The 26,450-nt window shown below is 35.7% G+C and overlaps 1 protein-coding gene and 1 pseudogene across 1 annotated transcript in view; one reads left to right on the top strand and one right to left on the bottom strand.

Moving 5' to 3' along the window:
- LOC128028847 (2-(3-amino-3-carboxypropyl)histidine synthase subunit 1-like) overlaps positions 1-21,974 on the bottom strand; it is a 50,854-nt pseudogene extending 28,880 nt beyond the window's left edge.
- A 3,144-nt stretch (positions 21,975-25,118) lies between these two features.
- LOC128029187 (reticulon-4 receptor-like 1) overlaps positions 25,119-26,450 on the top strand; it is a 159,481-nt gene continuing 158,149 nt past the window's right edge. The window contains exon 1 of the mRNA XM_052616802.1: positions 25,119-25,972. Coding sequence (XP_052472762.1) covers positions 25,960-25,972 — 13 coding nt within the window. The 5' untranslated portion in view covers positions 25,119-25,959. The remainder of the gene's footprint in view (positions 25,973-26,450) is intronic.

The raw sequence follows: 26,450 nt of genomic DNA, 5'->3' as shown, positions 1-26,450 counted from the left end.
CACTTTATAAATGTCTTGTCTTCATTTTCAAGCCTTCCTCACATAACAAAGGTGTCAGATTAATTTGATTACAATTTAAGAATCTGATTTTATATGCAACCAAAATGTGTGTTAGTCCAACCATACTTTTCACACACAGAGTACAAAAAGTACCTTATCAAAAAAATTGTGGAAAAAACCTTGCTTCTACAACAGCACAAAGAGAACCAGTAGGGGGGTACGACACTGTGAAGATCAAACATCCTCCACTTCGGCCTCTGAGGATTTTTTTTCCTTTTTTGTATAAAAGCAGTCTCCCTGTCCTGATAGACCAAAAGGTCTCCGTACCCACACACCTTATACAAACAGAGATGAAAGAGCATCTGTAGCACCAGCACCTCTGCTAATGATTGGTTGAGCAATGAGTCGCGCCTTAAGTAAAGTAAACAGAACCTGTTTCCAAAACATGCAGACAGATGTTTTCTCTAATGCTGTTGGATAATCCCGTAACCCACTGAAAAACAAGATCATTCAGCCGTTGCTCCTCCAAAGGGTTTGCCATCATGCAAATATAGGGGTTCTCACACGTACACCCACACAAGCTAAGATAACTCAAACTGGTCATATATGCATCTATAATGCTCTTTTGGGAATAGAAGGATGAACTATAAATGAGGTAAACTGAATTTTCAGGGTTTATCTGAGAGGGGTTTATCGTGGCTGGACATAAAGGCAAGAAAGGGATAATATATGTCCAGTGGTGGGTGGAAAGCTTGAAAGGTCAGCCGTGAGATTTGAGGGTAGGTTTGCACGACTGGCAATTCGTTCACCTTCATGTTGTTCCAAAGCTGTGTGATTTTCTTTTTTCTGTGGAACACAAAAGATTATATATTGAAGAGTGGTAACACTGGACCCCATTGACATATATCATACAGGTCACACAGGTTTGGAATGATATGGCCGTCCCTTTATATAATGCACTTGTACATTCAGACTGTTTTTTCCCCATGCACATTTGAGTGTTTATTACATAGATATGACAATGCATAGCTTAAGATTTAAGATTTTACAGAGAAGTCTTGTACACAGAGATATCAAAGAAATAATGAGGTACAAGTTCATTCATTAAGCCACCTGATTTCAAACTCTATCACAGTGGAAGTAAATGACTGTCTTTATCTACATTTCATTTCACTTAGTATGTCAGTCGTGTCATTCTGATCAAAGAAATCTATTTATCTTTCTATTCACATTTGCTCCTCTGTTCTGTAAAATAATTTTGCTCCTTTCTTCTCGTTCCCTCTTTTACCACATCTTTCACAAATTCCTCTAATTTTGTCACTACTTCGTACTCTGTGCTCCCCAAAGCATCATTAAATACACATTTCCCCCCTATTTTTTACACTTTAAAGGCTCTTGTGAACAAATCTTGATTTAAAAATAACTACAAAAATGTAAGAATACAATTACATTTTCATTGAACAGGTGGTCACATTACACTTTTGTTCCATCGACATCCATTCATGTGAAAGGATAGTTCTCTCTAACCATCTCATTCTGTCTTATGAATTAATATCACATGAAGACATGATCAATACAAGATTACTGCACACTGCAGTAATGTGGAGTAGATTGCATATTTTAACATTTTGAAATATATTATGTGTTCAAATAATGTTAAACACACACACACACACACAGGGAGAAATCATATTACAACCACTGAAATTTCATGTGCTTAAAGTCTAGTGTGATTATGGCTCATATAAAAATGTAAAGGTGTAAATAGGTCTTAAATCTTGCTTCCTTATATTTGTTCACTCAGAAAATGTCTGTGTTTGTCAGCAAGAGAGTGACTGACTGTAAGTGCTAAAGGGCATAGAAGCGACTGGCCCACACATCCAATTCCAAACCGGAGGCACCTTCTCACCCCCTTCAGTCTCAGAGAGTTTCCTCACGGTTCTTTGATTTGAGGTGTCTCGTGAGCTCTGCACCTCTATTACCTCCAGCGAGTCTGTGAGGCTAACGTGGAGTAGGGTTTTCTGAGGACAGCACAAGGAAACCAAGTTAAGTCTCTTTCTATAACAAAGCAAATCAACACTCAACTTTGCTTTTAAAACCCTGCTAAATAATTTCACATCATTAGCATGAAAGTGAATATGAGGACATTTGTTGTTAAGCACCACAGGCACAGAGATCATGGTGGTAAGTGGATGAGGAAAATATGCAAATTGGATTCGCTAAGGCTCAAACAGTAAAGAAAATTATAGTTATATACTTGTCTGGATATTTGTTCCTCAATTAAATTGAATGTGATTAGCAAGAAAGTTTAAGTAGACTGTAACCTTGAGGAGAGAAGGTGATCCAAGAGCCCACGCGGTTTCATGAAACAATTTTGTACTCTGAAAAACTACGTAAAAAAAAAAAACACTAGGATGGTTGGAACACTTTTTGCTTTGCCATCTGCATTTCATTTATTTTTAACTCAAATCTATATTACCATTTTTTCCACATTTATCTGTTATAAACGAAAGTAAAAAAATAAAATCTGCATATTATTCCTTAACTGTGTAAATTACGAAGAGTGCTGTTGTTACAGATGACCCCACTACCAGAGTGAGTTACAGTTACAGTAAATTTGGGGTGTTATTAATTGGTAGTTGTTTGTGTGTGGGTTGTGAAATGCCGAAAACAAAATAATAAAATAGTCTCAAAATCCCACTGAATCAAATAGAATTGACTCAGAAAATTGTCAATGAATGCATACTTGCCATTCGATCCACAAATGCACACCTTTTTTGATTCATGCACAAATTCTGATACACTAATACAAAAGAAAACATCTGTTTTCACAAACATGTTTATATTTGTACAAAATGCAGCACATTCATAGCCTGGTAATATCAAAATCTGCTACTTCACTTTGCTTCAGAGGAAAACTGGAGATGGTTTGCTATCTCAGACTGAGTACAGACGCGAACTGAAATTGAGCGGGAGTACGAAGTCTGACGTAGGCACGCTAGCACATTCATGCTAAATTCTGAATTTCACAGACACAAGTTGACAGACATTTGGTTGTGGATAGTAAGATACATTTGCAAAATGTTTCAAGTTCACGGATAATTGTGCATATATTCGTTGGTAAATTGTAGTCTAATTTCATCCCATAAGTAAGCGGCAAGTTCAAACTAGACAGACATGTAAGGGATATGGTGCAGTCTCAACATTTTACCACATAAATAATAATGGGGCGATAAAACATTTAAGACCAAAATATTTTAAAATGTTACCAGTTTGTTAGTTATTTTATAATCCATTATAGCGTACAAAACAATCATAGCAAAATTGCAGCAGCTGTGTTTGTAAGAAACAAGAGAGTAAGTCCGCAATAACAGGATGAAATAATTAAATAATTGTACACAATTTTTTATCAAGTTTTATTATTTTATTAGCTTAACAAATGCAAAGTTTTCACAAAGAAAAAACTGTTTCTGCCAGTACAGCGCCAGCTGCAGTTACCTGGATGAGCCTGTTTATCAGCTTTTACTGGTTGTTATCGAGGGACAACATTAGAGTCCGACCGATATATTGTTTAGCCAGTATCATCAACCTGTATGAACCTGTCACAATATATTGGTATCTGTCTTTTTTTACTCCCTAATATCGGTATCGCCCACCCCCAAAAAAACCATATGGGTCAGCTTCTAGATATCATACCTCAGAATGTCCCAATTGACTAATCAGTTTTAATGCACACTTAAACACACACACACACACACGCACACTCACACACACACATATATACTGTATATTAATGCTTACTGATCCCAAAGTTTTCAACAGGCGTTTCTTTTCTCCCTGCAAATTATACATATACAATATGTTAAGCAACACAAATTGGACTAAATCTGCAACCATACTCTGCAACACTGCTGTGCAAGGGAACAAGATTCATAAATAATAAAACCCCACACCGAGGACCATGCCAGTGAGGCGTTCTCCATATCTAAATAGCTAGGTCTGAAGACTACACAGCACCTTTATATTTCATAAGCACGTACATTCTCACACACACTAAATAACAAGACCTATGTGTTGACAAACTTCGCATAGAGTCAGTCTCTCTCTTGGATTCATGTCAAGCAAACAGCTTATGAAATTCCCAACAAATCATCACAATGGCTCTGGAACCCAGCGAGGTACAATTTGCCATACTGACAAGACTGATCAAATCAAACTTTTTCTCCAGGTTTCTGTCCTTATTATTTTAGCTGTTTTTCTTCAACCTTTATCGATTCTTGTGACTTATACCTGTTTGCTACCAACACTTAGTCAGTGCAGTCCAGTTTTTTTATCTTTATTATGACAGATCCTGAGTTTCTTTGACAGAACTGTGATCGCAGTCAGATGCCGTCCCACTTGAGGCTTTATTTAGAATATGTACACTTCAGTAGACAGAGCTTCCCTGGGACTTGCTGGAGGTAACGTGATGTTCAGGTGCAAGCTGCAGGTGCAGGTTCTCCTCTTTGGACCTCAGCGTGATATTCACAGCATGGATCTAAAAGGCTCCATTCCAGGTACTCGAAAAAAAGTGTATAAAACAATTTGCCCACCTGCTATGGCCTCCTTTCATAGACCCAACAGAGTGGACAGCAAAAGGAATTGAGGAAAGTTTACAGAGAAAAATCTTTCAGCCGAAAATGACATGACAGCTTCCCCGCTAACATCTGTAAGCGCTGTTATGGCCATCTGTAAAAGTGACTGTGACTGCAGAGAATCTCGGACGAAAGGTCTTCGAGAAATCACACATCCTTCAAATCAAAACTGAAAGCAGATGACTGCTGGCCATCTGGTTTAAACTCATTTCTAAAATGGCTGAAAGAAATTCTACATATGATTTTAAAGCTATTAAACAACAACAAAAAGAGCTGGTAGCCTCGAATTCTTAGTGTGTTCCTTCTTATCTACAAATTAAGTGGCCCCCAAAAATTTTCTGGACAATTTTGGTCACAAATCTCTAAATGTCATTGCATTTGATACAAAAAATCAAACCAAGTAGCATTTGCAAACAAATTATTCTAGAGCTTATGTCAAAACTAACACTTTTCTTAACCATTTTTCACAATAACTTTTCACCTTTAAGTCTGACAACCTAGAGAATCTAAATACTTTGGCTTAATTTTAAATATTAGTATAGGTTAGTTTCTATACACTATGGTTCAAAGGCTTGGGCTCAGTATCACCATGTTTTTTTTAAACTAGTCTCTAAAAGAAGCAAGTCTTATTTTTATGAACGTTGACGACATTTGGCAACAATTGTGCCTAACTTTATATTTCATGGAAACTGACAGGATTGTTTGATGAATAGAAGCTCAAAACAACAGCATTTATTTGAAAGAAATTTGTTGTAACTTCATAAATGCCTTTAATATATCAGTTTTGATCAATTTACTTTGGATCCTAGATGAATTGAAGGGCTGAAATTCATTAAAAAAAAACAACAACAAAAAAAAAACACTTACTGACCCCAACCTTTTTAATGATAATGTAATACAGATAATATATATATATATATATATATATATATATATATATATATATATATATATATATATATATATATATATATATATATATATATAAATTTATTTAAGTATTTTTTATGTTAATAATTATAAATATATATTAGTTATTAATATACTATATTTTGTTAATATATGTTCATAACACACTAATGTTAATTTATACAACCTGAAATGTTAAGAAATGTATAAGAAAACACATTACTGTTAATATTTTATTATTTGAAGCCTAATTTTGTCACATGTTGTGTTATTTCTCTGAAATAAATGCCAATTAGTTTGATATTTTGAGTAATACAATTTTATGTTTGGGTTTCAGTTCATAAAATAAGCAAAGTGGGAGTTGTCAATATTTTCGGTCCATTTAGTCAGAATGTAATGTGTTTTTTTGGTCAGCCAACTTTTAAAGGAACATTATTGTTGACCTCAATGCTAACAGACATGGATTAAAAGCAACAAAATGTAAGCTGCCCTTAAGGAATCTGTCCATTAAGGGTAACAAATAAATAAATACAATCACATACAAAATAAAGTGCATCCCTTGAATGGGTCTAACTGATGGACTTTTACCAAATAAAATGGTTTCAGATTTAATATAAAAACAAGAACACGCTACCCAGTCTGTCAATCTCGAATTGAACGGTTCAAGGCAGTAAAATTGTTACACAAGCCATTTTTATAGTTCGAACACAGCAGGCTCTCAGAGAAGTTGCTGTTCTGAATTAATCTCCTTTAAAGCACTACAGCTAAAACATTAAACCTAAAAAATAACATCTAGATGGCCTGAAACTCTCTCACACTGAGCACTGAGAACTCCTCAACATCAACTACTCAACTAGTCGTCCATCCACTCCATATCCCTCTCTATTTTCTTCACCCTTTCCCCCGCAGCACTTCATGACAATGAGACAAGGCAACACACTGGGTGTGTAGGCAGGTAACTCATTACACAGAATGGCACGGCAGCTCATTAGTCATCGACACAGACCGAGCAAGAAAGACACTGCGAATGAAAGCGAGAAAAGGGACAGAGAGAATTGGCTTGTTCTTCCAGTGGCTGCGGGCCTGGTGATCTCTCCTCCCAGTACGAGCTCCTTATATAAGAACTGAGGAAGACAGACAGCTGGGACTCACAAATACACACACACACACACACACACACATTCATAGCTCTGCTCCTGCCACCTACATCTCAGCTGTGCAGTGTGAGTCGGCAATGGGGATTGTCGGCCCCATGCCAGGATCTTTGCTATACACTAACTTTGACATTTCCCCTACAGGGGCCGTGGGCCGCAGCCTGGAGATATGAATCAAAGAAAGTGAAAATTGGGCCAGGCATTAGACAGGAGGCTCTAACGGTGGAGTGAAAATCATAACATTGTTGGATAAGGAGTGCGAGGAGTTATCTGTCTCCATCCACGATGACTGGCCGCAGGAGCATACTGTGTTGATGGAAATGATTCACAGACTTTTAAAAGGAAGAGTTCACTCTAAAATATGTCTTCACCCTCACATTAATCCAAACTTTTCTGGTCTTTCATAGAGCACAATAAGATATATTTAGGTGAATACCAAAGATGTTGATCTCAGCTCTCAAGCTACAAAAAGTACTGTAAAATTCAAGCATACGTTTCAGTGTCTCACTATGGGATACGCCCCTTCCGCATATTCCGCAATTCCATTACGCCAGCCCCAATTGGCTGGCAGACATGACCTTGCATGGCTACAATTGCGACAATATCCCAGCATTTTTATGAAACATTATGAGCTACGATCAATACAATAAAAAGCCTAGACCTTTAAACAGAGAACTCAATGAAAAGCCTGTTGCTATTCTGAGATGTCTAAGCTGTGAAGGTGGCATTATCAAGAACATAACACTTAGTGACAGACAGCACAGGAGGTATTTCCACACTCCTTATGGGCCTCAAACATGACAAAAACTGCAGGAGTCTTGGCCCAGTGCAGCGAACATGTTCAGTGGGGTTCACATGAGATCCTTTCTCGCTTTTCGAATCGGCTGTCGGTGTATCAAAGTCAGACTGACGTATGTTGCAGTGTCTCTTAACAAGCAAGAACTCAAGAAACTCAATCAAGTTGAACACCAGAAAAATATGTTCTTCTAAGCTCGCTACTATAGCGCTTAGTGATTTTTTATTTAACACCATATTCTGTTAACACCATATTCTATGGAGACAGTTTGCCCTATGTAGTGACTACTTGGAGATTAGAACTAAATCAAACAAATGCATGTCAAACAAAAAGCAAGTTTTGGCTCATCACTTGCTACCCAACTGTTGTGGCACAGTTACGCGGATTGTTTTACTGTAGACTAAATCAATTATAGCACGAAGTGTGTGGGAGTCAACCTCTAAGAAGGTATATGCACCTTTACCTTGTGTAGGTGTTTTTAGCTGCATTTGAGGAAATGCAAGGACACTGTGTGAGAATACCAAAATTTTGTGCGTGTCAAATCTGGATAGAAATTGTGGAAGTGGGGCTGACTGTGAGATTGTGCCTCTGTGTGTGAATAAACTGCAGCTTTTTCTGTAATACATAGCAGCTTCCTCTCATTAGAGCTTAAAACCTCATCATGTTTAATCAGCTTATATTCTGACGATTTATACAACCTCTTTTCCGCATACTGACATGGAGCTCAGTCTATCATAGATCACATGACGGTCACATCCTGTGCAGTCTCCAATCTCTAGTGTGCTTCTCAGTCCTATGAAGACTGTTCTAGTAGACTGTTTCTTAGTCTCAGTCTAATATGATCTTTGTTTTATCTCATGTTTGGGAGTTGTGCCCTTTTGCTCTCTTTGATGTCATGTAACAAGAAATCCTTTCCCGTTCAGCATGACCCTGAACAAATATAATCTGGAGTCACAATATACACAAAAAAACATCTGGCACTGTTTGATTTGTTTAGGCCAACATGATCCCGGGGAATACAGATTACAACTTTTGTATTCAACAAAGAAGCCTGAAAAATGTATAATGATTAATAAATATTAACCTAATTTTTCATCCCATCATTAAGCAACATACAGAACAGCCCCAAAGTCTAATGATGAGCATTTGTGTGCTTTACGCCTAAACAGCTGGTGCCCCAAATACCAACGAGGAATAAATGCTCTATGCAAGCCAAGCTAAAGGCCCTCAGAGAAACTGCAGATCGAAGAAATCCTGCTGGCAAAAATCCAAAGATGTGGTTGCGGGAACATGCAGAAGAGGGATGGAAAGCTGTGGCGGATGTTAGGAGGGGACGGGGGCGTTCGCAAAGTTAATTAATGGACATTAATTGCTCTCATTAAACACTGACTGGTTTCATTGGATTACTGAGCGTCTGGACATTTGTGATGCTAAGCCCTGCTATGATGAAAAAGAGGCAGCTCTTTAGCAGAGAGCACTATCTGGACATCTGATAAGGAGGGTAAAGTACACATTATATGGCACACACTCAAAGCACTTCTCTCACATTTAAGAGGACACAGAGACAGCGAGAGAGGGGCCAAAACCCTTGCACCATGATATTACTAAAGTTTATCTGACACTATATTTATGGTAATACCATTGTACTGATTAACAATATGTTGAAGAATATACGAAATAGAAAAGGTGGAAAGATTAATAGGAAAAAAAGAGATCAGGAAAGGTCATAGTTCATTCTTGACTGACACTTTTTTTTTTTTTTTTTTTTTTTTTATAAAATGCCTTTTTAATATAGTCAATATTTCACCATGTCATCAACCTTGATTATAATAAGATTCTTAAGCAGCAAAACAGCATTTAAGGGCATCAAGTGACACTAAAGACTAAAGTCTTGTTGTTGTTTTTTTTACAATACATTTTAAATAAAAATGAAATCTTGCCATCATTATCTTTGAAGAAACCCTTGTTAATTATTATTTTCATCAAGATTAACACTGAACATGTTGCAAGAAGAACAATGTATTGATGAATACAGGATGTAGATGACAGCAGAACTACATCAAACGGAGGGATTTGTGGTGTTAACCAGGAGAGTCATCAAACAGCAAGACTTTCACAGGACCCAATCAAAATATCCAAAGCCGTTTGCTAAAACTCACTGACTCTATGCTCACCTCCAAATCAAACCAGCCGCCCTGAGTGGGATGGAGCCATTACAGTCCCATAATGTATTCATAATACAGATTAATCCTCTGGGAATGTGACACTTTGAGTGCGGTTCCCGAGGCTAAACATATCCCTCAATGGAAACACTCACCCATCTCTCCACGGCTGAGAATGTCCCTCATTAGTATTGAGCAGACATCCGGAATAGGACTCTGCTTATTCGGAGGAAAATGGGAACATACTTTAAAGAAACAGGTGGAACATTCATCCCAGGAGATGGTGGAAGAGAAATGCAGTGTTTAGTATAAAAGGAGGAAAGGCTCTTAATGGAACAGTTCTTTTCAAGATTTAATAAGGATGCAACGGGACCATAAAAGTATCATAAAAATGGCCATTATGACTCATGTTCTGAAGTAGCTTACTAGCTTTGTGTGAGAAACAGACCAAATCTATGTCAATATTCACTTGAAATCTAGACATCAATCTTAACTTTGCTTTAGAGAAGTGGAAATGTCCGATTTACTTTTACACCTGTGAACGCCACGTGCCCTGTGACCATAAACATCTTTTGGTTGTCACAGCACATTGTTTGTGATTAAGCAGAGCTCCTAGTGTTCATTAGCATTAGCATTACACCCGATCGAAGTGGGAGGTGTGGCCAGACTTGTTATTTACCTACACTGGAGCATAATTTGTACTTTCGTACACTGCGTGCTCTGTGCAGATAATGATGTAATTGAGAAGAACAACGGTTTTGTCCACTTCATGCCGTTACCTAGCGAGACTGTGATAGCTAGCTTCTGTCTGCAGTTGTGTCTAGTTTTCTGCTGAGCCCCAAATACAGCTACAGCAGGGAGTGATGATAAGCAGAGAATATTTTAATATGCACAGAGGTCTTCTGCAGGCTCAAATGCTCTTCCTGGTTAACCAGGGACATCCACCCAGGCTGGACCACAGTCTTGAGGAGTGCTGCACGAGTGTGTGCGGTACCTACCTCTCAATGATATCAGAGATCACACATGCAAACATCGGCAGACCCTCAGGCAACCGCAAGGCCACTGCAGGTCAAAGACAGAGAGTCCAGTCAGTGCAATATAATACAATATGAATGACAGCTGCTCTGGCCTCCTATATATTAGTCTGGTGATGCAGGCAGTCTGATGTGCAAAATATAAACTAGAGATGTATCAAAATTAAATAAAGCCTTGGCAAATACCTATAAAATAAACAAACAAAAAATGCAGAAATCCAGATTTATAGGTACTAAATGAGAAAACTGCTTTTAAATCCATTATCCCACAAAGATTTAACAAATGTTGGCCTACTATGAAACAATTAAGAAATGTTATACAGTTAACCATTTTTTTTTAAATTCTAAAATAATTCCAAAAACAAAACAAAAAATGCATAGCTTTAAAAAACATATTTACATGGGACTCAGAATATAAAGAAAGAAAATGTCTGTATGGATTAAATTAATTAATACTTTTTTTTTTATAAATAATTAAATACAAACATGTAATTTAAAGATGTCTTCCTTTAAACAATAGGCAAGTTAATTTGCTCATCAAATACAGTAGGAGGGCTTTAACCAATTAAAATAATTTTTGAGATAAATTTGCAGGACTTTACCTTGTACTCAGCTATATTACAGAAACAACCGAGTACTACAATAGCAGCTAATTATTTAAGGAAACCACAGGACAAAACTTTAGAAAGCGGTTGCCAACTCTAATGCATTTGGTGTGAGACATGCTATTGGCCTCTGTCTCACATCTTCACAATGCCAAAACACAAATGTCATGCTTCATTATGAGCCACCAGTTACAAAAATGAAATTCAGCCCAAAAAACTGCATTGAAAATGCATAGGTCAGGTTACCGAGGTTGAACACAAGCCCAAAAATCTCCATTGTCTCTGTGGAAAAACTGTTGAACATAAGGAAATCACTCTTATCAGCTGGCAAAGTTGGAATGAAGCATAAATGCTAAGATGGCAAAGTTTTAGACAATCTAAAAAAATTTACCGCTGCCATAACTTGCTTGTCATTTTTTTCCCGAGAGAGCTCGAACAGGGCAAAACAAAAAGGCGTCTCTCAGGGTGGAAATGCATGTGCAGTTAAATGCTGTGAAGGAGGAGTGCATTAAATCAGTGTGAAATGAATGTGCATAGAACAACAGAGAGATGATAATAGGTGCATGGACCACATGAAAGCGTGGTTTACCATGGATGTTGATTCCATAACAATGTCTTAATCCAAGAAAAATCAATACATTACCCCTTATTAAGACCACTGACCTTTAGACACAGCCATACAACCATATCTGCACTGCTAAATTCAATTAAATGATAGTTATTCAATAAAAGACTACATATTACTAATAACATGCAAAGCAGTTAACTACATATGCTCATTCCTAGAGATATTTATCTTATCTTGAATAAAAACACTTTTCTAAGAAAATGACAAATTAACTTTACCTGGATATTTGATATTTTAAAAAATAGCCAAACAGGCTGCTAAAAAGAGATATTCTATTCTAAATAACAACATATTGTCAGATAGTTTGTATATTATTTAGCATAATTTAACTTTTTTGGTATGATGCTAAGCTATTATTTTCCGAGAATAGAATAACAACCCATAAGCCGATACTGTACCAATCTAATGAAATCACGCTTTTTGTGCTTATGATTATATTTAAATCATTCAAACTCTTTAAATTATGTGGTTGATGAACTTAATAACATTAGAAATGTCTAAAGAATGTGATTATTTTTTCTTCTCCCTCATTTTACACCAACATCATGCTTAGATATGCTGCGCTGTTGTCTTGGAAACAGACAGATGACCTAAAATTGGATCTGTTACATGTATTATACAGCCTAACAATTGTTCAAAGGAAAAAAAGGGACAGTGAAATTTCCAATTATCACCATTTTACATGCCTATCAGGTAATAATGATGTCATACAAGTGTGACCTATCCAGCTAGGAGGCTTTTCATCAGTCAATAAACGAGCATGAAACATAACACAATTTCTAGTCCATCAAAAAGACTAGCAACGTCTCATCTAATTTTTTTAATCAACCGATGCTTTCAACTTCTGACTCTGTTACACTAATTATAAGATATTTTAAATCAAGCTAATATTTGAGTATTTGTACCATTTAACATGACAAATACCAAATTTCTGGCCTCACCTCATTAGTACTGAAATACATGTGGCCTACAATCTGCTGTATGAATTATTAAAATATGCTGGATCACTGCAGTATAATCAATTACATCCATATCCATTTCATCTAAACATGGCATTTCCTCCATCTTTAGAGCTTCTGGCCAGTTTCAGACACATTTGACCAGTGATGCGTTCTTACATTTGTGAGGTACTGAGCATTTTTGTTCATCAAGTTCTGCTTGCTTAAATATACTGTCAAAGTAAGGTTATACATCTGATTAACTACATATAACACAGGTAGTGCAGTGCAATTTGTAAAAATTACTGTGATAGTCTTCTGAGCATCAGTTAAAATACTTTGAAGTAATTTATGTGTTGTAATAAGTGTTTTGAATCACGCGTAAATTTTTCAGCAAAACAGTGTTTATGAATTTATGTTATGTTACATGACATGGATTTACAGGAATATACAGCTTTCAGCTATTATTGCAATTTAAAAAAACATAATACATAATTTTTTTTGCAAAGTAAAAAAATATTTTATAACATTATCATTTCTTATTTTTGGGGGGGGGGGGGGGGGGGGTTGAAAGACAAGTACAACAACATTTGCAGGGCAAGCCTGAACATGTTGGGAACTTGGGACCGAAAAAAAAAAAAAAAAATTATATATTTTTTTCTATTCTCTCTTGAGGCAGCTTGTGAGCTCAGGATGTGCCCTACTTAGAATTCACACTCTCTTTTAAGAAATTGTGAAATTATATGAATATGGCTCAGCTGGGAAGAAATGAGCAATAAATGAGATGGAGAAAAAAAAAGGAGATAAGCAATTTGTTCTGAGAGCAGACGAGCTAAAGAAGGCCAGGATGAGTGATGGATGAAAGGAAGAAGGGGGAATACAGCTGGGCTGAGTAACACTCTGATGAAAGGTTAAAAGACTGGCCTCCTTCAGTCCGGACAGACACAGACAGGTCATTACCTGGGAAAGGGCGAGTTTATTATAGGTAAAAGGTTATTCAGCTCAGTAAAGCCGTGCCTGACAAATCTCTCCATCCATCCATCCATCCTCAATCAGCCGCTGACGAGCTGTTTCTCGCCAAGGAGGCCCGGCACCAGCCCAGCACTAAGTGAGCACACATTTGTACACCACACATCCAGAAATGTCATAGAAGCTCAAGAAAATGCTAAAATGCCAGAACCCTCGACTGACATCGAGTGGACAAACGCACACACAGATAAATGTGCCTAGTGTGTTGAGTTACACCTGTTGCTACAAACTATCTGAGATAGTTCAAACTATCTGAATGACTGAAAGAGCACGGCTGCAACAATAAAAGCTAAACAGATGGGATGAGGATGAGGTGTTATATAATTAGGTAAATTATTATAAATTACTATTAGACAACATAGCATTTAAAGGGATACTCCACCCCAAAATGAATATTTTGTCATCAATTACTAAACCGAATTTTGTTCCAAACCTGTAAAAGCTTTGTTCGTCTTCAGAACACAATTTAATATATTTTGGATGAAAACCAGGAGACTTTTGACTATTCCATAGACTGCCGAGTATAATACAATGTCAAGGTCCAGAAAAGTATGTAAGACATCGTCAGAATAGTCCATCTGCCATCAGTGGTTAAACCGTAACATTATGAAGTGACAACAATACTTTTTGTATGTGAATAAAACAAAAATAACTTCTTTATCTATAAGTGAGTGTATTAGTGAGTGGGTAAGTGATTAACAATAACATTTTCATTTTGGGGTGGAGTATCCCTTTAAGTTCTCTTTAAACACATTATAACAGTAACAGATATGATGCGACAAAGTTGGGGGTGGGACTACATATTCTGCTAACCAATGACAAAAAGGGGGAGTGTTCTAGGAAACCTATTTGAAAGCCTATTTATTTTTGGCACACACACAAAAAAAAAACACACACTAGCTTAAAAAACCTGTCAACCTGCACCCCGACGCCCGCGTCCTCAACACCCCTCAACTCGCATGTGTCAATGTTTACAAATAGATTAAATGAAATGGGACAATTTTAATCTTGACAAACTATATATCATTATAAAGATCTAAGCCTCAAGCATCGATGACAGATCTATTTTTCAATCGAAAACTTATAAAGACTGTATTTGCTATTTTTACATTTGTGTAAACAGTACACATCAAAACATGAACAATGAAATTTGTTTGTTTTATTTTTTTTTACAGTTTTTATTTATGTGGGAGTATGTTTTATGTTGAATGTGAATGTATCTGCATGATTACCACATGTTTAAGCGCAAATCAGCTCGCTATTACTGTATAATCACGGCTATCAAAGTGAGCAAGTCTATATGAATAGAGAGAGTGTATTATTTAATTTATTATTAAATGTTTTATAATTGAAAAAAAAAAAAAAAACTATGCAGTGGTATATTTGATGACTAAATAGTTTGTAGAAGCCTTCAATATAGTTATATTTACAAAAATATTTGCAGGAGTTTGATTTTTCATGATATCTTATTCAGATTTGAAATAGAAACTCATGAGACATGTGATTTTCAACCCATTACTTCTCTAGATTGCTCCAGGGCTGATTTTATGTACGATTTTATGATTTTAAGTGTGGTAAAAAAAATATTAAAAAAATAAATAAATAAAAGGCACCTCAGGTGTCTATAACTTTTCATGTTTTGAGCATTATTAAATCTGGTTGATAAAAAGTAAAGCCCAAAGGGTCTTCTTTCCAAAGACACCAAAATTATGTTTGTAACACACTGAAGTAAGGAACTGTTATCATTTTAAGTTAGGTAGATCACTTTCAGCTTTGAGTCCCATAATGGGGGGTGCTGGCTAACAGGTAAAAAAAAGCTGTTAGCCATGGCCTATTTTTGCGATACAGTGCAGTCCCTTGTACCTTGGCCAAATACAGAATTTATAGATGGTTCTAGAGAAACGTTTAGCACTGAACAAACATCACATATGCGCTTATTTCTGTACTTCCATCAGTTTACGAGTAAATACAAACTGGCAGACCTGCAGATAGAGTTTGGGTTATGATCTCATTTATTTCAAGACACAGTAGACTAAGTATTCAACCACAAGAATGAATTAATCTGGGAGGTAAGTCATCTCTATTATTGTCTGCATTCATCATCGGCATCCTTAGGCCAGAAAAACTCACAAATAATCAGTCAGGCAACCAATGCATCCTCATTATGTGAAATGAACATAGAAACAGATATTTGTGCAGCTCTGATGAAGCCTACTGAGACAGAAAGGAACAATAAGGTGAAGGGAGAGACAAGAATGAACCAGGACCTGGACAGAAGGGGGCTGTAGCTCTGTGTTCTTCAGCTCTACTGCTCAAAAGTCTGGGATTTTGTGAAAGAAGACTCTTTTGCTCAGTAAGACTGCAATTATTTTATTAAAATAACATAAAAGTTATTTAAAATAACTTTTCTATTTGAATATCTCTTAAAATGTAATTTATTCCTGTGATTGACCTTTAGAAATCATTGTTATACACTGAGTCGGGTCTCAAGAAACATTTATTGTAATTATCAATGTTAACTTTTTTAAAAGGATTCTTTGATTGAAAAAAAAAAAACAGTTCAAAAGAACAACATTTATTTGAAAGAGAAATCTGAAAATTATAACTGGTAACTGGTCTTTTTGGTAGAAAAGTATCAAAGTATATAAGCTTAAAGTATCATACTGAATCTATAAAATATTTTACAATAATGACTTTTTTATGTGATTTATCAATATTAATTATTGTTATAATCGTAACATTAGTAATAAAAAGCTGTAAGATAAACATATGTTACATACAGCATATCACATGGTTTTGTAAATGATTATTAAAGTATATATTAACAGTAACAATTCTGTTATTTAAAGTATTAACGGACAAGTTAAAACTGAAAAAATTAAAATATAAAACCAAATAAACATGCAATATAAGTCAATTACAGCCCTAAATCAAACTGCAATCCATATAACATTTCTTGCAAATTCATTTTAACCACTGGTAAGGACCAGAATTGGATCCTGACATAAGCTGTAAAGTCTCCAATCTAATCAGACTAAAATGTACTTTGGCTTTTAATATTTATCCTCCGATATAAAGTAGCAATTCTGGTCTATTAAAAAAAAAAATTACATATTTAAACTCAAGACCTTCAGCAAAATAATGAGCTGTGCGACATCCGTTTTTTAAATATTTATATTATAATTTATTGGTATCTTTTAATTAACAGACAAATCATGATATATGTGGACTACTCTCATGATGTCGTTTATGTCTAGTAATGCCCCATGAATGAATCAATGATTTATTCTCAAAATTGACACACAACCAGATTAGGTTGCAAGGCACCTCTCATTACAGACAGGAAATGCATCTCTGAAAAGTGCTGGTCTCTAGGGCAATGACTACATCATGTGCAACAAAACAATGTTATATTCCAAGTGTGGAAAGCTTGTCAATATATCAGGTGTGACTCACTCAAGTCAAGAGAACATTATAGCATAACACATTACATTTGAAATAATCTGTTACACAAGCTTCCTTGTTACACATCCATATTCAAAGTTCACCTTGTCATAGCAGGAAATGAAAGTAGATGACGTTTGTCCTGATGCCACACTACAAGAATATTTGATACAGATTTAATACAACAGAATACACAGTGACCAGGCACAGGTCATAATTACGAATGCAATTTAGCCTATAAATACATCAAATGGGCTACATATGAGTGAAATAGAAAAGGTTCTGCAGCTCTCAACAATAAAGGGTTTTACAATCAATTAATATATATACAGTGTCCTATGGTATAGTGCAAATCATTACTTCATAATTTGGTCAATGCATCACACTAAACCAAATGTTGGAAGACACAAATGCATATGATCATTAAAGCTTTTTTAAAATAAATATTATACAGTGGGTATAAAAAAAGAATCAATCCCCTTTAAAATAATCACAACACCAATATGAAAATTGAGGCATGACAAACTTATAAGATTTAGAGCGAATGCTTCATTACGGATATTTGAGGAAAAATAATAGTGGAAAACATGAAAAGTAAGGTAGAAAAAAAAGAGGAAAGGAGAATCTGGTCAAAATGATCTTTGCCCATTGAGTCCAGAAATAGAGGGGGCTTTTAAACTGAAAACCCTCTACAACAAAGAGCCCAGCAGACTGTAGCATTCTGTCCAATCCCCATGAAAGCAGCCACCTGCTAACACATTCAGCACATCAAACACTTGTCTGTTGTCATTCACATCAATAGAGGCTTGAAATTGCACATTTCTGTGGCTGCAGTGCATTATTAGGACTTTTTGTGATTAAAGATTGGTCATCACTGTAGGTTTTAACTCTACAGAGAGATTCCTTAAAGTGAAAATGTATCTAAATATACTGAAAGCAACCTCTTTGGTTTTCCTTCATTTTCTTCCTTCATCTCACTGTGTAATGGCCCATCTTGAAGGCTCTTTGACACTTGCACTAGAATGATGGAGGACATGCTTCAACAGGGCAATGGGACAAATTGCCATCAGTTACTGACGCATGACCAAAGTAAGGGGAAATGAAGTAGGTCGGGTGAGATTTAAAGAGACAAATCGCAATTTGAAGCCCAAAAGGTCACACGTCAATGGCATTTCTTGAAACCAAACTTTAGGTGTTAATACAACTGCACTACTGGCCTGTTTTAGAACAGCACATCCCAATGGTTACGATGGATTAAGAATGCAGGCTAAACAAACAAACCCAAATAAACAGCCAAAGGGTTGCTGTATCAAGACCTCAAGTCCAAGCCATAGCATTCACTTAAAGGCCTTCAAGCTGAGTCAATTTATCATCAACACCGCGATGAATAGCTCTTGATTGGACACTTCAAAAACTAAATGAGAATTAAATTTGCATAACGATAAATGATACAGCATGAAAAATAGGATTAGCACACTTTTTATGCCATGATGAAATTATCTGAGGTTAGCTTAAGGAGGTAAAGCATGTACATTAGAATAAGATGTCTTTTGTTTTTCTATAAAAGTGGATATTCTACTTTAAGATGCTATTAGTGAGATAACGTGGGGCAACCATGGGAAAATCTAGACCACTTATAATTGCTAAAATCTCACTAAGAAAATGTATGACATCTCATTAGAGCAGTTTTAAAACAAGGCATAAGTGTTGTTTCTCGAGGGGAATATTTTCACACCAATCTGACAGGATCTTTGCAAAAAACAGTTATGGAAGTCACTACAGAGGATATAACATTTTGATGCAAAACAGCCCACAGTACTTCAGTTTGGCCATTGAAGACAGATACAAAAAACATATTTCTCCAAGAAAGAGTAAAATTAAGACTTCAAGACTTACGTTAGAAATGAAGGTAACACTTTACAATAAGTTTCAATCAATCAATTTCAATCAAATTTTTAATGGTTAATGTTTATTTATCAGTATATTATTATTCAGTTAATTAATGTTCATTCATAATACATTTATTTATAGTTATACTGCTTAAAAATAAAAAAAAGGATCATAATATTTAGAAATTAACATTACCCACAGTAAATTACGTAATGCACTTAATGCATAATGAATGCATTAACAAATTTTAACTTATTGTAAAGTGTTACCAAAATCTGAATACAAATCAAATGGCAAGATAATATTTCAAGCTGCTGTGATCTGATGAATAAAAGTCATTCTGACTGTGTCAAACATGTCCTTGTTATTCAGCAGCATCAGCTGATGGTTAATAAGCTAATGACCATATCATCCACATCTTGCTGAAGCAAAGTCCTGACAAAATGAGGTAATTATGCCTCTAAATGTCATCATGAACTTGACCAATTTTCCCAGCTGATTTAAAGCGGCCCTCTGCAGTAATTTTGAAGCTTGTACTTTGTTCCAGAGAACAGCAAAAAGACCACATCTTAAATTTATGCCTTTGGAAACCTCCAAGGCAATTTTGCTTTTCAGTGTGCTTGACTCCGTCCATATAACTAAAATAACACAATAGCGAAGAACATTAATCTATATAATGCAGCCTATCTAATGCTACTGCCTTATCCTGCAAACAGAGATTAACTTTCAGGCAAGTTAATTCTCTATAGACAGACAATCAGAATGACTAATGTTCTGGTACTGAAACTGTAAGCCTAATAACAAAAAATACAACATATGACCATTTTGCAGCACTCAAGCTACCTACAATATATAGCAGTGTTGTCCCAGTGTTTTGAAGTAGATACACACACATAGTGGAAAATGTATTTCTAAACTAAAATGCTCAATATAACCTTAAATGCATGACAAAGCACTGTAGGTTAACCATGTTATTAATACTTTTTTTTTTTTTTAATGTGCTCACCTCTCTTGGCTTTGGCTTGACGTACCCTCCATATTGTTTTGTGGATCTCAAAACTGTAGTTAGCTGTCAAAGCCTTAATGGCCTTGTTGAGCTCTGGATTGTTGAGGATCTTGTCAGGAATCTGATTGGCCACTCTCCTCGGACCTTGCACTACATAAAAAGACAATAAGAGAGTTAATTCCCTTAATTTAAGTTAGCTGTAAGTATTACTAAAGACACCACTGTGCAATACAGAATGTGCATTACCAATTGCACTAGCGAGTTCCTCTAAAATCTAATTTTTATGAGAAATTGACTGGGCTACAGCCTATATAATAAGACAAGGATAGCCCATCCTGTCGTTTCTTGCTTCCAAAATTAATCATCACACAAATCAATCAGTTTTGTCGTCAGGACAGCCGCTGAGCTGGGAGGTCAGTCATCAGCAGAATGAGTCTGTCAGAGGCGTCCATTTATTTTTGAAGTCTATGACAGACAGGCCATCTGTAATGTAAGTCATGGCTACAGTTTAGAGAATTGCTATATTCCTACACTAAAACTTTGGAATAATTAAGATGTTTATTGTTTATGAAAATTCTCAGCACCCTTTACTCCAATCTTCTTTCAAATGATTTCTGATGGATCTTTTGACACTGACGACTGGAGTATGCTGACAATTCAGCCTTGCCATCACAGGAATAAAATACAAAATACTTAAATACAAAATAGTTATTTCAAACTGTTATAATAATTTTGCAGTATTAACATTTTACTGTTTTTTTTTTTTTATCAAATAAATGCAACCTTGGTAAGCATAAGAAACTTCTTAATGACAGTAGTCTTTTTTCCACTGATAAACATAAAAACACCACTTGCCCAAGAAAAGGTAACTGAAAAGCAAAAGATGAGATAGATTGAATATTTACAACTCACTGAATATTTCTGGGAGCACTACTAAATCAATAATTAAGAAACATAAAATGTATGGCATTTGTAAATTTACTTAGAGTAAGCTAGCCCCAAAAACTCAATGACTATGCAAGGAGGAGACTGGTTAGGGTGGCCACCAAGAGACCAATGGTTGTGTTAGGTTCTAGCAACTTTGCTTTACTCTCTCTACATACTTCCTTTAGGTTTGATTCTGAGAAAGCATGGCGTATCTTTCCACTTTATGCAGACACCCAGATCTATCTGCCTATTAAAATAACTGACCCTTCAGCTATACAATCTTTATTTGCTTGTCTTGACGAGGGATAGATCTGGTTGGCTAGTAACTTTTTTACCTTAAATGACTCAAAGACTAAGGTTATTGTCTTTGGCCCATCTGACAATTTCGAGTTTAACAACTCTACCCTGGAAAGCCTGTCAGTCTTTGAATCAAAGTGTTTTCGGAACCTTGGTGTTCTTTTTGACAGTTGGCTCACTTTAGAAAAACATGTTTTCTCTGTTGTTGCCTCCAGCTTTTTTCAACTCCGCTTACTTTCTAAAATAAAACATTTTCTGGCTAAAAAATGTCTTGAGATAGCTGTTCACATGTCTATACCCTCTGGATTTGACTATTGTAATTCTTTGTACTGCGGCATCTCAAAGTCCCAGGTTGCTCGCTTACAATTGGTCCAAAATGCTGGAGTCAAATTTCTTAAGGTAGGTTGCAAATATGATCCGCCACCCCTTGTTTGTGAGCTCTTCATTGGCTCCCGGTTCACTTTAGGGTAAATTAAAAAATTCCCCTATTTTTATTTAATGTTTACACAACCTTGCCCCATGTTAGGCTGCAAGATTAATCGAATGCGATTGTCATGCGCAATTTGTTAGTAAAGCCGGTTCTATAATAAGCAGAAAATCATCATCACATACTTTAAAATAAAAACTAAAATGCATAAAAATCGCAGACGATATTATTGCGCAATTATGAAAGCTAAGAAATAATTTGCAATAATAACAGCTGTCTGCATAGCTTCTCAGTGAACTATGGCTCGGCATAGTAAATGTTGCTCCATGGGAAATCACGTTAAAATAACACATTTAGTAACATGTTTTTACTCCAAACGCACTTTATAATGTCAGTCGAGTGTTTCAAATAAATCCTTCTGTGAAATGATGTGGCTTTCTTACACAGAATAAGGCACGCAACATATTTCATAGTATTCTGACCAGTGATAAAGGCATTGCATCATAAATATACATTATTTTAATGAAAATTATTATAATAATAATAACTCAGATAAACCATATATTGTCATAATCATGTGTTTATTCGTCACGTTGAATCAATAAAAGCAGGTTAAATCTTCTGTTCATCCAGCTACCCTCTGGCTAGATTTACTGCTAATCACAGAACCATGCTTCATTGAAAGATATGCATAACAATAGCGGTTTCTGTCTTAACGTGATTTAGATTTATCGTTCAGCCCTACCCCATGTTACTCATCAGAATTGTTGCTTTTTAGCAGCAAACTCTCAAAATGGGTTAGGTGAAAACAGGAATAAAAAATACCCCATGTGTACAATGAAATATACTGCTGTATTTTTTATGTTATGGACCTATATTTCTGCTGGAGGTCCTGGACATCTTGTTTAGACACACGGCATTACTAATTCTATCAAACACCAACAGACAAAAAATCTAAAAGTGACATTGCAAACACGATTAAGTATTAAAAAAATCAAACTAATAATACCTACTCACCTTTAGTTTTTTTTTTTTTTTTTCTCAGTGATCACTTCAATCTCCCAAAGGGAGCCGCCATCTTTCCCCAAACAAGTGCACGTGGAGTGAAACAGGCATTACTCATTAAACACAGAGTTGCAAATCAAGTGTCGATACCATCCATAAACACAAGGGAAGTTCAAATATTTGATGCCAGTGACCCAAGAAGCAAATTTGTTCTTCTTATAATAAAAAGCATGTATATATTTACATCAAACAACATTTATGTTGTCTGGGAAAAAGTTTAACTCTTGTTTCCCAAATTAAGAAAATGACTTTAAATTATTGTATTAAGACATTATTTGGAAAATAGCTTTTCTTTTTTGTATTTTTTTTAATATTGATATGTACCATACTAATAGTCATATGTACCCATAACATACATAAATAATACATAATACATTTAAGGTACTAATATGCACCCTTAAGAAATAAATTTTGAAAAGGTACCACCCTAATGACAGCTTTTATACCTTTTTTCAGCCTACCTGGTTAGGAATCCCTGCATTAGCCTTTATCCATATATAATCTACATTTAAAAAAATGGTATTTATTTATTCATTTACTAACAGGTCTTTTTTTAACTAAGAAAAATGTCAATCTACAGCATCAAAGAAATCAAGCTTTCTCAACATGAACAGGGTTGGTGCTTAGATGCTGTTGTCATTCTCACAGCCTGCAGTCTCCTCATTAATCAAATGTATAAAGCCACTTTCATGACTCCTCATCTCCATCTGTGCTCTATCGCCTGGTGTGTATCTGCCTGTGAATGGAGACAGAAGTGCTATAACTTGAGTCACCAGTCTCCTTCACAGTGAATGAATCAGTGGAAGTGTTCCTGTGTCTCAGATGCAAGTAAAAGCTATAGAGGTAAAAGAAAGAAAGAAGAAGGTACTTGCATTTTTCATCCTTAATACGTTTTTCTATACCCCCCCTCCCCACAATTCATTTAGCTTTAGCTCCTCCTCCTAAATTGAACTAATTTACCTATTATTATTTTTTTTTCCATTTTTTTGTTTTTCATTATTAACAGCAAATCAAGCAAGGTTGTATTCAAGGTCTGCCAGCCTAGAGACAGTAGGGAAAAAAAGCAAGACACAATTTTCTTTTATTTGAATCCACAAGACAAGACAAGACAAAAATGCTTTGAGGAAATCAGTTTACAAGATGACAGGTACACATGGCTAACATACTTCCACAAGTTCTTATATTTATAACATTCAACGCTCAAGGATAGACAAGACATCTTCATTTCCATATTTGCATACTCACTATAATGGATTAATTTTTTTTTAGCACGTTTTTTTTTTCTAATTTATTTATTTTTTGCTGCCTTTCTTTGCAATCCACTCAACTGCAGTACTTTAATCACATTTTTATGCACATGACCTAAACTTCCAAATACCAGGGTAATTAACTTACAATGATAGTCAAGTTGATGGAAAGCTTCAACCAATGGCTTATATTTTAGCATTTTGGAAAGATAGCAGATATCCAAATACAGATCAAAACAACAGCCAACCTCAAAGACAAATACAGAGTTCAAAGCCTTATTTTCAATCACAATGTCAGGAATGTATGTGAAATAGTCACTGTCAGATGTGTTATGATAAAACCAGTTCAATTCAACAGTAGTATGCTGGTCTTTATGTATTGTATTCAAGTCCTTTACAATCAGATCCACCAGGCGATCCTTGTCTGGACACATACAGTCCTTTGTAACAACAGCATCAATTTAAGATGTGGGCAACAGACAGTAGGAATTATAATTTGACGGGTACCATATTGACAGATTGTAAATAGGTAATAGTGCTTTAATCATAAAAGTTAGAATATCCACAGAGATTGAAAAGTTTGTCAAAACAGAGTGGGATACTGAATGATCAGCCGATTGGAGAAGTGATTATATATATATATATATATATATATATATATATATATATATATATATATATATATATATATATATATATATATATATATATTAGTAGTAGTAGTAGTAGCATTAACACCAAATCAAGCAAGGTTTTATTCAAGCCTAGAGAGAGGGAAACAAGCAAGAACCACACACACACACACACACACACACACTCACACACACACACACACACACACACACACACACACACACACACACACACACACAAACACACACACACACACACACACAGAGAGAGAGAGAGAGAGAGAGAGAGAGAGAGAGAGAAAGAGTCGAGCTCCACATACCAAGAATATATCAACCACTAAACCAACACATGGTAATGTCAGATTATTTTGGGGAGGGAGACAGGAAAAACAACAGCCCATAAGTGGATCGAGAGCCCCAACAGCTCAAAGGCATCACAGGCACGCGCATCTCTCAGCTGGAGCGCATCCTCTGTCCATTCCGCCACTCACTCACCGCGCGCAATATGTAAAGGTGTATCGCTCATATGTGTGATTTGTCCGTGTCCCGAGACCCGAAATATCTGGACAAAATGCTTTCAAGAAGGTGGATTGTTGGAGATTTTGTATGGAGGCAGCGGGACACCTCCCCATAGTTCGGCGTATAGTCTCTCTGAAGAGTGCGCGAGACACCGACACAAGAGTTCCCGCGGCTCGGATCGAGGACCATCTGCTGATTTTCCTCAACAATCTGTGTCTTAGAGGGATAACCGATTCTCAAACGCGTCAGTTGCTGGCAATAAGAGCTTTTAGAGCTTTTCTGGATAACATACTACAATACCGCTGAACTACATCACCAGGTGCCCCTGCTTAATCTATTCACTGGATAACAATTAATACTGCAGAATGTGTTCCGCTCCTTTCGGACAGCTCTCAGTTGCATCTAGTGACATATTTGCTCTGGACCACACAGGATGAAATGGACAACGGTACTGCAATAAATTAGACAAATTGACATTTATCTACATACATTTATGTATTCTGATTAAATCAGACAGAATTTGATAGATCGCCTGGCATCATACTGACAGTGTGAAGTCTGGAATACAAGAATAAATGAACCTGAGTGGACAGACAGAGAATTAACAATATCCAACATGTTTAAACGGGGTAAGTGAAATTTACAACTTTTATTCCTGCTGTTTATAAATAGGCATAAGTTAAAATAATATTTATACTCAAATATTGCTTGGAATAATAATAATAATAATAATAATAATAATAATGAGAAAAATATATTCTCGTGTGGAATCACTGCATGCCAGTTTTTTTTATATAAACAATAAATATAAAAAACGCATTTATTTTTTATTTTATTTGTTTCTATTTGAGATGTTCTTCATTGAAAATGGTCATTTCATCATAAAGGTTGCAGTATTTGCAAAAATTGAATTGTTATTTTTATATTTAATTATTTATTTAGAAAAAAAAAACAGTTTGAAATGGAAAATGACAGGTTTTATATAAATACATAAAAACAAAGATGCTTGTTTCAGTAGGTGTTGAAAGTTTATGTAGCAGGCTGTTAAGTTGTTACAGCTCTCATCCATGATCATTTTCCCAGAATCTTGTGTGTCTGCCCCCGGGT

Source organism: Carassius gibelio, chromosome A15 (genome assembly GCF_023724105.1).
Source record: "Carassius gibelio isolate Cgi1373 ecotype wild population from Czech Republic chromosome A15, carGib1.2-hapl.c, whole genome shotgun sequence".
Taxonomy (NCBI): Eukaryota; Metazoa; Chordata; class Actinopteri; order Cypriniformes; family Cyprinidae; genus Carassius; species Carassius gibelio.
The sequence above is the reverse complement of the archived record's forward strand: the minus strand, read 5'-3'. Positions and strand labels throughout refer to the sequence as shown.